Raw genomic sequence first — 16,038 nt, 5'->3', positions numbered from 1 at the left:
ATAGTTTCTAATTGACGCCAATTTTGTTTCTTTCTTTTTCTCTTTATAATTTTTTTAATGTCTAGACAATTTGGAAATAGAAGCAGTGTAAGGTGCATACGAAAACATACTTACAACATCACATTTTAACCAGACCAACAGAAGCTATCAAAACTTACATAATAGAAGCTCCCTTTTCGCTGGAGCACAAGATGGACGTATACCTTCATCATCATACCAAGATGAAATAAACGGATCACAGAAGTCAGTTAAAATCAACATGAACGACAAAGACTTGGACTATTTGGAAAGCCAAAACGATGACGAGATTTCTGGACTATCAGCCAAAGTCAATATATTGAAAAACGTAAAGTATAATAAGAGAAAAAAAAAGTAAACTAACATGGTTTAGATTACGGGTAAAATTGGAGAAGAGATTAGGTCTGGTAATTCATTAATTGATCAAATGGTAAGTTTTATTTTATCAAACTATTTTGTTAATATGACAGAATGATCAATTCTCAAATACTGGTTCAATACTGGGCAAAACAATGAATAACTTTAAGATAATGGCTTCTAAAGAGTCAGGCACAATGTGGTGTTGTTTGACTCTGTTTATTGTGTTTATTGTGTTTTTCTTTTACTATTGGTTTTTCAAATAATAATAAAAAGTATTTCCCACTCTCTTTTTTTTTCTTTTTTTTTTCTTCTTTATTTATAATGGATCAATACAAACTAGTAGAACATAATGACACTATTTATCAAATACCTATTAGAATGATTGATGGAGAAAGAGTAGTGTTGCTCAGTGATGCTCAGTCTATATTACCAAATGCCACCGCGTTTCTAACAAATTCAAAACTTGTTCCTTTTAAACTAGACTCTTTTAATCATAGAGAAGTCTTGCCAAAAAGAGTACTGATATCAGATACAGACCTGAATCATTCTACTCTTTGGCAAATACATGTTCCTCAAGATACGAGTCATTCTGCTATACAGTCAACCGTAGTCGAGATCCAGATCAAGCTAGATCAGTTGTCCGAGAAACTAGACAGAATACTTTCTGTTCGACATAGTGACACGCTTGATGAATCAAGTAGTGAAAGGACACATAATACCTCGGAAAGCTTAGAAGAAAGCAGCCATATAGGAGCAATACCTTTGCATAATCATCATGAAGACAATACAGCAGAGAATTTGGGTTCAGACGACAACGACGATGATGATGATAACAGCAGCCATTCAAGCAGTCCTCCTCCTGCTTTTTCTATACCATCTTCATCACAGCAACAGCAGCAGCAGCAACATGAAGCGCCGCCCTCTTATGAGACATCTGTCTTGAGTACCATTAAATCGCTGAATGATAAGTTACGCTTATATGAATCACATATCTCAAACAGACATAAATCACCTAAATGGATGGCTAAAAGACAAGAATGGATTTCTCGAGAACCGAGTAGTATTGAGCAGACTGCTTATCAATTAGTCCAGCTCGAAATGGCACTTTTGTGGACTGCAGTGACTGAATCTTGGATTCAAGAACGGGAAACATGGTTAACATTAGTAGCCAGTTCAAGATCAGAAAGACATTTAGCAGGTGCTATCATCAATTTAGAAAGACATACGTTAGTGATGGATCAAGAGTGGGCTGGTATTCGAGAAAGATGGATCAATGAATTACTGGAAATGGTCGTATTGCCCTTAAGTCACGGATAAATAAAAACACAATGTTTATTTCTTTTTGTTTGAGCAGTCTTTAGACCACATCTTGACCCAGTCAATAGCTAATGCTCGTCTGTTGCCTTTGCCCCATGTTGGTAGCCAGTTATTCTTGGCATCGTAGAATTGGTTGACGGCATGTGAATCATCGTTCTTCCATGGCTTACTTGCGTCGTCTGGCCAGTATCCATTTACACCTCCCACAGCTAAATTTAAGATCAAATAAAACTCTTGATCAAAAGGCGCAGAAATATCACCTGATTTCCATGGATTCATGGTAGGCGAAGAAAACTGGCCTCGCTCCCAAGCAGTTTTATCAAAGTCAACTTGAAGAAGCGTATTGCCATCCACATAAGTACGAATACCTTCTTCTGACCATTCTAGACCATAGGTATGGAAACCATCAGCCCAAGTATGAGGTAAGGATGACTTGAGCTGATCTGTTGTCAAGAGATATTTGTTCAAATAGAAATTAGGTCCCCAGTGAAGTGTTGAAGACACAATCGATGTATTTCCAAAAGGATAATCTTCATTTCCTCGAGATTCCATCTATAAACAGTCGTTATTTTCTTAAGAACAACTTGATTAGAGTTACTTACAATGTCAATCTCACCTATAAAGAGAAAGAAAGAAAGAAAAATTAGTACATCTCCTTGTTTGAATTACTTTACCACTTGCTGGCCATGCACCATAAGAATCATATTTGGGTAACATCCAAATAGCAGGCCTAAGAATCTTGATTAGTCTCTCATAAAGAAAAAAAATACATACCATAACCAATCGCCTTTAGGTAAACGAGCTCTCACTTCAACTTTACCATAGCGAAGTGTAACTGAATTGATTGTTCTAATTCTAGCGGATTGAATAGGATTGAGATAATTGCCGTTGGCAGCAGCCCCTGAAGATCTATCACATCCTATATATATATATTTAAGAATACCGCCTTGACTCTATATTTAATGTACCATAATTTGAGTTATCTAGATTTAAAGTTTAATTGATGAAATACATATTTGTTTGCATATGTACCTGTACAATCTGCTGCTGGTTGGCCTGAATATAAACTAATTCTTCCTCCATTCTTTACAGCATCTTCACCAATAGTACCAGAAGTTAAAGTAGGCTTCAAATACAAAATACCGTCTTCAACAAAACTGTTGGATCTATTATTGGTATAATGCTGAAACTCCCAATTGCCACCACCACTAAGTGTGATTTCATGCTAATATACATATTCAGATGAGTTATTTTTTTTTTCTGTTACTGCTATATGTTTTTATCTATACTTTACTTGCCACGTTTTAAGATCAAATGTATTAAACTGGTCTTCAAATGCTAAACAATAGTTTGATTCGCTCGATTGTTGAGCACTAAATCCATTCTCAGGACCTAGCGAAGATGCCTTGATTTTATCTGGTTGTCGGTATTCAAATCCAAACACAGCAGTAGGCAAGACAATTAAACATGCAATAGAAAGCAACATGATAGTAAAGAGAGGAAAAGAAAAGAATATGACATTTGCTTATATAAACAAAGTTTTTTTTTTTTTGTTTTCATTCCTTGATAAAATAGTTTCCGAAAAAGAAAAGGACATTCCCCTTGTTGGATCGAGAAATCAAAATTGAACATAAACAAAAAGTGAATTGAATGGTTGTCTGTTCGAAGCTTTTTTTTTCTTTATATAGCCTGCTATTTTATGATAGAACTAGTTTTATTTATTTCTAAGAATGAAGAATGTAGATACTTTCTCTTTTTTTTATCAATGCAGAAAGAATAGGAGAGAAGTAAAGAGATGGTAAAAGAAAAAAGCTGAATTAGGTAGAAATATGGTTTTTGTGGTATTAGTATTCAAGAGTGTAAAGATCATTGATATCTTGCATAAATTATTGACATAATGAATAAAAGTACTTAATTAACGTCGCATATACACTTTATTTGAAGAAAAATAAGCAAAGAAAATAACAAGTAAACAACATATAAGATAGTTATGTTGATGCTTACATCAGGCAATGAGAAAGAGCAGAGAATAGAAGTGAGAAAAAAGAGAAATAAATCAGCAAAAGGCATCACATAGATGCTAGGTCGAGGCATTGGAAAGCTGTGATTGAAGCAAAAGATGGCCATACCATATATTCGTTTTTTTTTTTTTATTATTTTTTTGTTTTGATAAGTAGCCTAAAGTTTTATTCTACAGGGTTTATAGTGATAACCTGTCATGCTTCAAGAGCTTACTTAAGGGTAGAAAGTATATAACTCTATTTATTTATTTATTCAAAAGAATCATCCAAAATTACCAAACATTTCTGACTCTATAACAATAAGCTCTTTGATCATTTTAGCCAATCCCAAAAAAAAAAAAAATACATTGCATAGCTAAAAAGGAAAGAAGAGTAGTTTTTGCTTTTTTGCATTAAACCTTTACAAGTTTCTTTTGTATATGGAAAACTACATTCTTTAGAAATACTCGTTTTAAATTTGATCGTCAGAAGGTATCAATCGATTATATGTACAGTTAAAGTTCTTCTTCAAGTAATTAAAACCTTGAAATGAATTTGACATGAACATAGTATCTTTCGATATGCAAAAAAAAGGGAGACTATTATGTAGATAAATATTTATTACTATTACTATTACTATTGCTGTTGTTGTTGCTCCCCCTCTTCAACAATGGGATATAAATCACCAAGGACATTGCGAGCCTCACAATCATTAGGATAAGCGTTGTCAAAGTAAACGGCTTTTCCTTCGTAGAGACCGAAGAGAGTTACAGTAACTGGGTCGTACTCAAAGGTACAAACACCACCAGAGCTCTTGGCTTGATCGAAGTTACCCTCAATGGAGTCTAAAAAGGTACAAGCAGCTTCGGGTATAGGGTGGTCTCCACCAGTAGGGTTACATTCCAGTCTAAAGAGTTGGCTAGTGTCTTTTTCTCCAACATTGATAGCAATTATAGTTGAGGGGATAGTAGGCTTGTCTTGTGCCATAACAAATGGAATCAGACAAGCTGCTGCAAGAGAGTAAAGAGTAGTTAATGAGACCATTCTTTGATATAAATCAAAAAAAAAAAGAAGACATTGAAATCTATCAAGGACTACACTGTGATATTTATAGTCCTGTTTTATTTTGCATTCTTTTCTTGAGGATACGCCTTAATATATTTATGTTTTGCCTACAAAGAGAAATGTATCTTTATTTTGTTTGCATGCGTACCACTCCTCAAAATGTATATGTTTTTTAATGAAAAGCTTTCAAACTGACAAATCACAGAGGTTTTAAGTAGCAGAAGGGTACCTATTTATGGAACCTATTTTTTTCTCTTTTTATCCATACGCACAAATTGAAATAGAAAGTTAAAGAGATGTTTGATCTTAACAACAGCTTGTCGGTAACTTTAACATTTCTTTCTATAGGCTTGGCTCTAATCATAATCTGTGATTGTTTAAGTAAAAAGTCTTTAAATAGGATGCATTAAGCTACGATTAAACATATGTATTTTAACTTTATCAAAAATTTTGCTATTCACAACCTAAAAGCTAAGACAAAAGTCTCAATGCCTAATCATTTGAATAGTTTACCTTATCATTTCATTTGGTATATAAAAAAAAAATGTTCAAGTCAAAAAAAGGAAATAAAGGATATCATGTGAAGATTGCTTTAAGCATTAGCACAACCCTTTAATCAAACAATAACATAACTGCATTTGTTTAATAGAATAAGAAATGAAACCATATTTATCAAAACGGATATACTGATAGTTATAAATACAAATTCTTATAGTCATCATAATAAGCATTTTTCAGCCACTACTTAGTAGGTTTTAACATCCTTACTTACCCTTTGCCCTCAAATTACAAAACAATATCTCTGCTTATAGGGAAAAAAAAGCAAAGGATGATGAAAAAAGAAACTCTCCGGCGGGGAATTGAACCCCGGTCTCCCGCGTGACAGGCGGGGATACTCACCACTATACTACCGAAGAGAGACATTTGTCGATCAAACGCGCGTTATTTCGACGTTTCTTTTATACTTTTTGCGCAGAAACTTTTTCCCTCGTTTGCACGTTCTTTTCCTCCAAAATTAGTAGCAAACCATCCATTTTACCTTCTTCCCGTTTTCCCGTCTTGTCTGACTCCAAAGAACAATCTCCCGCCTCTGGTTACACTGCATTAATTGCAGATTTAAGTTCAAGTCCTACGGTTACCGTTACAAGTTCCACTGCATCTAATTTACTACCTTCTGAATCGGTCCATTCGGTTACATCTTTTACTAAACGACCTTTTGTGCCTTCCCCTACTTCCTCATTAGGTACAATGTCTAAAAAAAGTGCTATTGTTCCCAAAGTAGTAACTACTGCTACTTTTGTACCTTACCAAGTGGATCCCAAGCTTCTGGAATCAGATCTACTAGATCTCGGAAGAGATCTCCGGCTCCTTCCCGATTGCCTGTTGCTTCTGCCTCTGAATTGGTCGCTACTGGTTCCAAGCCCTCGGTTCTGCTCCTTCAGTAGAGGAATTTGCTCCAGCCATTCCATCTACTGTTGCTACTTTGCCTTTGCTTCCTCCTGCTGGAATGAGTCTGCCTGATTGGGCATTGAATTTCCAATCGCAACTTCGGTTGTGTGAGGAAAAGCTCAGTGTTCATGACGGTCGTCTTGAAGAAGTGGAGCGACTAGCTGCTGAGAATGCTCGCTTACAAAGTGAGTTGACAGCTACCAAAGAGGCCTTGCACACCTCACAAGACTTGGTAGCTCAGCTTCAACAGGAGTTGGTCTCTCTTCGCTCTGGTGGTGTCTCTGTTGGTGGTGTTTCTTCTGGTGGTGTTTCTTCTGGTGGTGTCTCTGTTGGTGGTGTTTCTTCTGGTGGTGTCTCTTCTGGTACTGGTGATGACGGTGCTATGGAATGGGCTGATGATATTGCTGAAGTTAGTTCGTCCACTCTTCTAGATGACGAACTTACCTTCCCTGCTTTGAAAAATGGAACCAGTGCTTCCAAATATGCTTCTCTCCCTCCTGTGCTTGCTCTTTCTCAGCCTGAAAAAGCAAAGTCTGCCCCCTCTTTTGCTACGGTGGCTAAAAAAGCCAAGGCAAAACGTACAAAAGCCCCTCTCCCCCGTCAAGTGGCTGCTGCCTCTAGACAATTCACTGCTCTGCCTGAGAATTATACTCAAGGGTATCAGTATGTGTACTTGCCTAGTCGTCATAAGGATAGCCTTAGAAACCTACGCGCCAAATTAGCTATTCTCAAAGTTAATAACTGGCGTGTACTTGATGTCCACTTTCCTGCTGCTCGCGTCGTTGCACTTTTGGTACACAACGACTACGTTTCTGAACTTTGCTCTGTTTTTGCTAAAGCTGGTGTCAAGCCTATTGATGACTTTGACCCACTTGACGCAAAACACCTGAATGACCCCCGTGTTGCTACGTTGTCTGCTGTTGAGGCTGGTCAAAAAGCCCAACAAGTTCATCAAGGCCGTCTTTTGCGTGCTTTGAAGTATATTCGCTCGCCTGCATGTAATGCAGTAGCTGCTGACTTTTGTGCACGTAACTGGCTCAGTGGCGAGCAGCTGCGCGAGTTTAGAAAAACTGGTTCTTTCTCTGTGGTCTCTTTCTCTGGTGCTCCTGGTGGTTCTGGTGTTGCTGGTGGTTCTGGTGGCTCTGGTGTTGCTGGTGGTTCTGGTGTTGCTGGTGCTGGTGGTGTTGCTGGTGAAAAGGAAAAAGAAGATCTTGAGATGAGCGAAGCTGAATCTCAAGCTCAAACTCCCCATGTTTCTACTCCTACTGATGGTGGTGAATCAGTTAGTGCTCAGTAATGAGTACTAACGAAATTACCATTACGATCTGGAATGCAAACTGTCTAGATCGTTTCACCATCAATACAGTTACCCAGTCCTTTCCTTCTTCTTCCTTGATTTTTATTACCGAAACATGGCTTCTCTCTCCTTTACGTCTCCCTACTTCATGGCAGCAATATCATACTTATGGCTTGCCAGTTCCTAATATGCGTCGTGGTCAAATGGGTATTACTCTCCTTGTTAATCCTGACTTTCCTTACCCTGTAACTCATTTGCCATCCTCCTCTCCCTATGTTCTTTCATGTCAAGTCGCTTCTACTCTCATTCATTGTCTATACCTTCCTCCTTCTGCCTCTCTTTCCGACTCTTATGCCCTCTCTATCTTGCGTGATCTACCTGTACACCGTTTGCCTGGTCAAACAAATACAATTTACTGCGGTGATTCAACGCTCGTCATGCCCGACTACTTGGCGATACAAAGTCAACAGTTCGTGGCACTATGCTCTATGAATGGATGGTCGATTCTGGCCTTCATTGCTGGAATTCTGTCTTTGCTTTTGGTGTACCTACACATACAAAACAAAGACGACAACAAATCTTTTCTGCTGGTGGTTCTGGTGGTTCTGGTGTTGCTGGTGTTCTGGTGTTGCTGGTGTTGCTGGTGTTGCTGGTGTTGCTGGTGTTGCTGGTGTTGCTGGTGTTGCTGGTGTTGCTGGTGTTGCTGGTGTTGCTGGTGTTGCTGGTGTTCCTGGTGTTCCTGGGTTGTTGGTGTTGATGATGATGCTGTTACTATTGATAGTAATGACATTGTTGTTGATGCTGATAGTGATGCTGATACGGACGATGGCTCCCCTCTCTCCGCCAATGATAATACTGTCTCTTATATTTCATATGTATCAGGCAGTATTATTGATTTGTTTATAAGTGCTGCTGATCTTCGTGATCCATTTCTGACCGTCCACATGATATCAGTATCAACTCTGATCATCATCCTGTCTCGCTTTCTTTTTCCGCTCCTTGTCCTCCTCCATCTCGTACTAGTCATCCTCGTCTTCTTTGGAATCTATCCAGACTAGATGAGCCAGACTGTACATATTCGACTTTGTTTGCTGAGAAGGTTGCTCCACTAAAAGAGACACTGATGAGTGCACTGACTGCCACTCTTGTCCAGACCTTGATGCTATCAGTGATTCACTTACCAATGCAATACATTCCTCTCTTTCCGAATCAGTCGGTCAGCGCAAGCCTCGCTCTCCTGGCAATACCTGGTTTGGACTGATGAATTGCAAGTGGCTTTTGAACTGCGTGAGTCCATGCATAACCGCTGGCTACGTGCACCTGATCCGGTTGAACGCTGCATCCGATGGGCTGAATACCTCAAGTCTAAAGAGGCCTTTCAAAAAGCAATGCGTCGACGTCGTCGATTAACATGGAAGCAATTCTGTGGAAAATTGACAAGTCAGCCATTGTCTGAAACAAGTGGCACGATCAAGAAAATCCTCAGAAGTCGAACCACTTCGGCTTCTTTTTCACACCCTGATGGTTCCACTGCTGCTGCTACTGCGATGGCTCGTCACCTGAAAAGTACCTTTGCTGGTGACTCTCTTCCTGCCAATCGGCAACCAAACCCTCCTGCTCCTGTTGGGCCTCACTCGCTGGACGATTGTCCTTTCAATGAGGATAGTCTGGACTTCTTCTTGACCAAGCGTTTGGCTAGGCGTAAGGCACCTGGTGTTGATCACCTGCGTGCTGAGATGCTGATACCGATTCGTTCGTCTCTTGTTCCAGTGTTACTGTTGTTGTTCAAGCTCTGTTGGCGCTGGTCTTGTACCCCTTCTTCTTGGCGTGTGGCACAGGTGGTGCCAATCTATAAGAAAGGTGATGCGTTAGATGCTGCAAACTATCGGCCCATTAGTCTTACCTCTGTTCTACGTAAGCTTTTGGAAAGATGTTTGTATGATACGCTCGTTGAAACTGCTCCTGCTCTTGACATTGTACAAGGTGGTTTTCGTGAAGGTCGCGGTGCTCCTGATCAAGCATTATGCTTGCACGATCTTTGTCAACAGCATCGTCTTGACTATGGTTCTTCTCCTGTCTTGGCCTTTCTTGACATCAAGTCGGCGTATGATACGGTTGATCGTGGTATCATCTGGCGTGCGTTGGAGACTCATGTCTCTGATGCTATGCTAGGTATACTGCAAAACTTGTTTGATGAGGTGTCTGTTTGTGTCTTGGTGTCTGGTGTTTGCTCTTCTGGTTTCTGGCCTGGTACTGGTGTTCTACAAGGTTCAATCCTTAGTCCTTTCTTGTACTCTGTGTACATTAACTCGCTGCCTGCTCTACTGCGTGAGTCATTTAGTGCTCGTGTGGTGGACTCTCCCCCTCGACGCTACAATGGTCTTTGGTTGAATTCACTCTTGTATGCTGATGACGTTGTGGTGATAGGTTCACCTGAAGCCATGTCTCATTTGCTTGCAAGAGCTGAAGCTCATTCTTTTTCTCTTGGATATCGTTGGAATCCGCAGAAATGCGTGGTTATCAACACGGATGATATCCCTCTCTCTTCTCCTCTTTCCTTGTATGGTCAGGCCATTCCTACTGCTTCTTCTTTTGCGTATCTTGGCTTACCATTCAATGCCTCAGGATCTCTCGACTTGGACTTGCTGTTGGCTCGTAATACACAATCTGCTCTTGCTGGTATGCGTAGTCTGCAGTCACTAGGCTTGCACTCTGCTGGTTTCTCTCGGTTGCTCTCTGCTCGTCTTTATGCTGCGTTTATTCGCCCTAAATTCGAGTATGGCCTGGCTATCTCTTGGTTTCTAAAACGGCACCTCAAGTTGCTGGATAAGGCCCAAGATCAATGTCTTCGTCTTGCTTTTGGTGGTCATCGTACCTCGTCTACTATGGTGTTTCGCCATATGTGTAGCCTGCCGTCTATGACAGAAAGGGTGCACATATTGGTGTTCAAGATGCTTTGGCGTCTGCACCATCAGGTGCCTGATGACTCTCTTGTTCGCCTGCTGCTTCCCTCTTTGGTGTCATCTCGACATAGGTTGGCCAAATTGGCTGATCAGAATCCAATTTGGGACTCTTCTTTTGGTGTGTCTGCTGGTGGTGTTGGTGTTGCTTCTGGTGCTTCTGGTGCGTCTGGTACTTCTGGTACTTCTGGTGCTTCTGGTGCTTCTGGTGCTTCTGGTGTGGTAACTCTCGGTGCTGGTGGTGTGGCTGTTACGGTGGGTGGTGATGGTGTTGCTTCTGCTGGTGGTGATGTTGATGATGATAATTGTGCCTTGAGCAAGAGTGATTTGCCTAAATTAATCAAAAGGTTTCGTCAGGAAATGCTCAACAGAATCCTCTTTCCTGTACCTCCTCTCTCTGCTCCTGTTCTTCTCTCTGCATGCCGACCTTTGATCATGCTAGACCCTATCATGTATCTGCCAATGACGAATTTTGACAGAAGTCGAATTCTTCGTTGGCGTATGGGTTGGTTGCCTGCTCGTCCTGTTGCTTGTCGCTGTGGTGCTCCGCACGCTAGTCGTGCTCACCTTCTTCTCTGTCTGGACGCTGTTGGTAAACTTCGGTTTCCTGGTGATCCTCGTCCTCCTCCTCCTGGTGCTACTGCTGCTACTGCTGCTACTGCTGCTACTGCTGCTGATACTAGGTATAGTCCTAATCCCTTGGACTACTGGTTAAATCGCCTGCCTCGCGATACACCGCCTGGTACCAATGCACGTCGACGGGCTGCTGCCTACTGGTCTGTTCGTTGGCCTGCTATTTTGTCTCTGCTGTTGCAGATTGATCAGATCTGTAACCCTGATGCTGACTTTGTTGGGGACTCTCTTGTCACCTCTGGTTCTGCTTTGTTGGACTGGTTGGCGCCGCCACCTTCTGACACTACTGCTGTTGTGTCCTCGGCTAATCAGCTGCTTAATGATCATGCTGCTACAGTACAGTATGCCTAGTTCTCTCTTTGTGCTGTTGTACGCGTTATATACTATCTGTAGGCTACCGCATAACAAAAAAACAAAAAAAAAACAAAAAAAAACAAAAAAAACAAAAAAAACAAAAAAAACAAAAAAAAAAAATACAAAAATTATATATTTATTATGCCGCAATCACTTTTGATCTGTCATAATTATCTGATTCATCAACACCGCCTGTTCTGCTTCGCTGTTACTTCCTGCTGCTCCTCTCTCCTATTTTCTGCTCGCCCCTCCCTTTGACCACCATAATTCTTGATTTTATCTGTTTTCTTTTTCTTTAATGTACCTTTTGTGATGAGTAATTTGCCCTACAGGGACGCCACTCCTAAATCACTTTTTTTAATAAAAACCTTTAAACTATACTATACCAGCGGAGACATTTGTGTGAAGTTGGCAATTGAGTGTCGAAGTTTGATTTCAAAAATATTTTTGGATGACGTTGCAACTACTTTGATTGGATCGTTGTTTGAAAACAATTTCTACTGCCAAAATATAATCACTCAAAATCGCTTGAAGCAACCCATACTATTTCTAAAAATGGAAGGCAACCTGAACACCAAAGAAGTTTCACAAATATTTACATTTAAGCGAAAAAGGTCACCTCACAATCGCAAATCTTCTCAAATCAATCATTTTGATCAATTCAATTTTTATCGAGTGATATTCTAAATGACAAAATCATACGAAAAAGAAATATTGAAAACATATAAATATCGATATATTTTTAAAATAAAGAAAAAGAGAGAGAATCTTATCATTATCAAAAAATCTATTTGACATTTCCTCAAGTAAGAAGAAGTATTCTGGTATATCTTAGTCTGAAGATCGAATCTGTCTGTCTGTACTTGAAAGGAAGGAAAGAAGTTAAAAAGAAACTATTGTTTGGAAGTTGGAGAACATTTGGCTTAACTGTCTCATATAACTGGTTGCTCTTTGGTAGAACACACTTGGTAGTTATCTGGAGAAGAATTTGAAGCATTGGTTAACATGTCTATACTTTAGTTATATTTTAATTCTTGTATCTGTCATCTATATTTTTTATTATTATTATCATTTGTTGTACTGGATTTGTAAGTGAGAATCCTTTAATGAAATCATGACCGTTTACATTCTGTAAATAGGCCCCCTTTTGTTGATCCGCGTTTGATTTGATAACACCAAAACCACAATAAAGAACACCCTCAACTAGGACTGAATACTCAACATTATACCGTGACAAAATTTGGTGCGGCTAAAGTGGAAAAGAAATCATATTGCTCGGTATTCTGAAAAACATTATACAGCTTATTCAATTCTATACAACATATACATCACGTTTTAACAAACTACATATCAATCAACATCATGTCAAATACTACTGAGAAAGGCAAATCTCGTGCAGATGATATCAACACAAATGTATCACCCTATTTGATGAAATTTATGAGCAATCCTACTGATTTCTCAGGTGATATCCGTCGAACTAATCCTATGACTTGGATTAAGAAGATGGAAAGAATCAAGAATTTTGGACGTCTTGATGATGAAAACATGCTTATCATTGCTGTTGACCATTTGGTTGATCAAGCAAGTTGTTGGTTCAACGTTACTCACCCTGATCCTGAAAAGTTAACTTGGAATGAATTCAAGACCTCATTTATGGCCAAATACTGTAGTGGTCGTATGGAAGTTTGGTGGGAAGAAATCAATTCCATGAAGCAAAAGCCGGACGAAACTGTTGAAGACATCGAAATCAGAATGCGTGAACTTTATCAATTGGTCGGCGTCAAGGATGAAGCTATGATTAAGAGAACGTTTCTTAAGGCGATCAAACCTGAAATTGCTCTGGAAGTCGAAAGAAATGGCATTGAAGAAGAAACAAGTCTAAAAGAAGTTATCAAAAAGGCCATCAAGTTTGAAAGATTCTTGAAGAAATACCAGAACAAGGGGCTCGTCGCTATTCCCAAAAAGATGTCAAGCAATGCCAGTGAAGTTAGCTACAATCCTTATGCTCAAGTTGATAATTATGAACAAATGACAAATCAATCTACCTACTCTGATCCTATGAGTGAATTGATTCGTGAATTTAGGGAAATGAAAGTTAGCTTACTCAAGGCTACTAACTCTGCAATCTCTGGCACAAACAACTACAACAAGCTCACTAATAACAATAATGGCAAAAAACCATGGGCGTGCTTTTATTGCAAAGAAGAAGGTCATCGTAAAGCTGATTGCCCTAAATTCAAGAAGGATACTCAAGAAGGCAAGGTCCAAGAATCGGGAAAAGACAGAGCACGTCAGTAAAAACTGAGGGTTCTGACGTGCATTCCCAAATAAATCCCTCTGACTCTGCCCACGTACATTACATTGACTCCATTCCTCAAATGCCTGTATTGAGTGCCACACAGAAAAAAAGAAGAATTGGTCCTGAAGGTGTAGAGAACCAAGCCGAAATCATTGCAAATTCTGTTCCTACACAAGCTTCATCTTCCAATACTACTTTTGTCCACAAATTACCTCAAGCAATTCCGATTCCTGCAAATGTTAATTACAGCCAAGGTCCTCAGACAATTCATCCAAATGGACCAACACAAAATGTTCAAAACCCAGGTTTTCAGGGACAACAAACCGTTGTGCCAGTACCTCAAGTACAACCACCAGTAGTTCAAGCTTCTCAGACCATTCAAACCAAAGGTAAAGGAAAGATCCAAAGAAAGAGAAAGCCTGCTCGTTATGTCAAGTTGCAAAAGACTGCAAGAAAAATATTGGCAGCCTTGGGCGAAACTAATGCTGGACTTTCTGTGCTTGATTGGATGATGCTCGATCGCGAAGCTCAAAGTGATGTTATAGCTGCATTACGTAGCATGAGAGCCACCAAAAAGAAGAAATCCGCCTTGAATTTGATATCTGAACCTGGAACTGCTACAACTCCTATGGAAATCCATAATACCAAAGGTGCAATGAACTGGAGTACCCTAGGTGAAGATGGAAGTGATAACGAAAAGGGCCAAGACCTATCAAAGAAAGAAAAAGAATGGGACACAAATTCCAGTGACTTTGATTCTGACCTTAGTTCTGATTGGGACACCTCTGATGAAGATGACACTGATATAGAAAGCACTGTAACCAGTACTTTACCGTATGATTTTAATATAAATCATGTCAGAACAAGTGCTCCTCTTCGCGCTCCAGTGCTCATCAATGGTCAACTCGTTGAATGTATCTTTGATACAGGGGCTGGTGTTAGTGTCATAAGTGAAGGTCTAGCTGCTAGGTTGAATATCAAACCCACACATAGTGATGAAATGGTTTTAGTCTCTTTTGACGACAAGAAGCATCGTGTACCTGCAAGAGTAAGCGCAAATGTACCCATCAATGTCGCTGGCCACATCCGAAGTGAACATTTCTGGATACAACCACAAAACAGTGCAAAAACCTCTGACTTCTGCATAATTGGTACAACTTGGTTCAAACAGTATAAAGTAACAATCAGGATGCATGACAATACTATTTGCATTCCAGTTGGTGATGGTCGTATTGTTGAATTACAAGGAACCTCTGATCGTGACTTCTTACGAACAAACAATGATGTAGCTGAGGTCTATGCTGTTACTGTCTCTGGCAACTTAGATATGGAGAATGTCAATCATGTAAATGGCACGGTTGAAGTTAAGAGCTATGCACAAGACATCATTGATGAAGATGTCGAAATCCAACAATTGTTAACTTTTGAACACATCTCTGATCCTGAAATAAAGAACATTTTGATCCAGTATGAAAGCGTTTTTGTTGAAGTGAGTGGGCCTGGTTTGGTGAACTTTCTCGAACATGAAATCCCTTTGAATGAGGAAAACCCCACTCCTATCCGTTCGAAACCATTCCGTTTAACGTGGAACGAAGAAGACACACTCAAGCAAGAGATTAAGAAGATGGTAGATCTGAATTTGATTAGACCGTCCAAAGGCTTGTGGTGCAGTCCGTGTTTCTTTGTAAAAAAGAACAATGGTAAATTGCGATTGGTAATTGATTACAGAAAGCTAAACAAGATGACAATCAAATCTGGGTACGCTTTACCAATTATCGATCATCTGTTAGATCACCTCGGAGGAAACAAGTATTTTTCAGTCATCGATTGCGCAAGTGGCTTTTGGCAAGTTCCTCTGAAGGAAGAATGCAAGGAATATACTGGTTTTGTAACATTGCATGGATGCTATGAGTTTAACGTAATGCCCTTTGGTCTTACATCTGCTAGCAGTACATTCCAAAAAATGATGCAAATACTACTTTCACCCTACATTGGTCATTTCGTTTTTGTATTTATCGACGACGTGATAATATTCTCAAAAACCATTGAAGAACACCGTGAACATTGCAAGTTGGTCCTGGAGAAATGTCAAGAGAATAATCTTCGATTGAATTTGACAAAGAGTCATTTCCTCAAATCGAAAGTAGAGTACTTAGGACATGAGATATCTGCGGAAGGAATCTATCCTCACTCTCGTAACATGGACAAGATTTTGCAATTTTCAACACCCAAGAACGTTGATGAAGTTCGATCATTTCTAGGCACTACTGGTTATTACAGGCG

General features: G+C 39.7%; 5 protein-coding genes and 1 non-coding gene across 6 annotated transcripts; 3 read left to right on the top strand and 3 right to left on the bottom strand.

Moving 5' to 3' along the window:
• Positions 1 to 259: 259 nt before the first annotated feature.
• B0P05DRAFT_591663 (uncharacterized protein) lies at positions 260 to 641 on the top strand (the record flags this gene model as incomplete). Its single annotated transcript, XM_051582923.1, has 3 exons — positions 260 to 346; positions 392 to 448; positions 489 to 641. The coding sequence occupies 3 exons, from the start codon at positions 260 to 262 to the stop codon at positions 639 to 641; spliced, it is 297 nt and encodes a 98-aa protein (XP_051430145.1).
• A 57-nt stretch (positions 642 to 698) lies between these two features.
• Positions 699 to 1,703, top strand: B0P05DRAFT_561637 (uncharacterized protein; the record flags this gene model as incomplete). Its single annotated transcript, XM_051580498.1, has 1 exon — positions 699 to 1,703. A coding segment is annotated over one exon (997 nt), but the record flags the coding sequence as incomplete, so codon positions are not given.
• On the bottom strand, positions 1,704 to 3,181 carry B0P05DRAFT_518228 (concanavalin A-like lectin/glucanase domain-containing protein; the record flags this gene model as incomplete). The annotated part of the gene is made up of 7 exons (XM_051575720.1): positions 1,704 to 2,247; positions 2,298 to 2,311; positions 2,370 to 2,425; positions 2,470 to 2,614; positions 2,664 to 2,678; positions 2,728 to 2,920; positions 2,990 to 3,181. 7 exons carry the CDS (start codon positions 3,179 to 3,181, stop codon positions 1,711 to 1,713), a joined length of 1,152 nt encoding a protein of 383 aa, XP_051430143.1. The 3' UTR covers positions 1,704 to 1,710.
• A 1,114-nt stretch (positions 3,182 to 4,295) lies between these two features.
• B0P05DRAFT_561634 (subtilisin inhibitor) lies at positions 4,296 to 4,763 on the bottom strand. The gene has a single exon (XM_051580497.1). It carries the CDS (start codon positions 4,737 to 4,739, stop codon positions 4,332 to 4,334), a length of 408 nt encoding a protein of 135 aa, XP_051430142.1. The 5' UTR covers positions 4,740 to 4,763; the 3' UTR covers positions 4,296 to 4,331.
• Positions 4,764 to 5,605: 842 nt separating this feature from the next.
• Positions 5,606 to 5,677, bottom strand: B0P05DRAFT_t112. Its single transcript has one exon. It is a non-coding gene; the product is annotated as a tRNA-Asp (tRNA).
• A 7,138-nt stretch (positions 5,678 to 12,815) lies between these two features.
• On the top strand, positions 12,816 to 15,666 carry B0P05DRAFT_575484 (uncharacterized protein; the record flags this gene model as incomplete). The annotated part of the gene is made up of 4 exons (XM_051581646.1): positions 12,816 to 13,229; positions 13,356 to 13,718; positions 13,742 to 15,317; positions 15,617 to 15,666. The coding sequence occupies 4 exons, from the start codon at positions 12,816 to 12,818 to the stop codon at positions 15,664 to 15,666; spliced, it is 2,403 nt and encodes an 800-aa protein (XP_051430141.1).
• Positions 15,667 to 16,038: the final 372 nt, after the last annotated feature.

This window comes from Gilbertella persicaria (assembly GCF_025201335.1).
Source record: "Gilbertella persicaria strain CBS 190.32 chromosome Unknown B0P05scaffold_62, whole genome shotgun sequence".
NCBI lineage: Eukaryota > Fungi > Mucoromycota > Mucoromycetes > Mucorales > Choanephoraceae > Gilbertella > Gilbertella persicaria.
Note: the sequence above shows the minus strand (reverse complement) of the source record. Positions and strands in the feature narration are given on the sequence as shown.

Coding starts and splice junctions, on each gene's coding strand:
- B0P05DRAFT_561634 (XM_051580497.1), bottom strand. CDS start 4,739: ATGGTCTCATTAACTACTCTTTACTCTCTTGCAGCAGCTTGTCTGATT.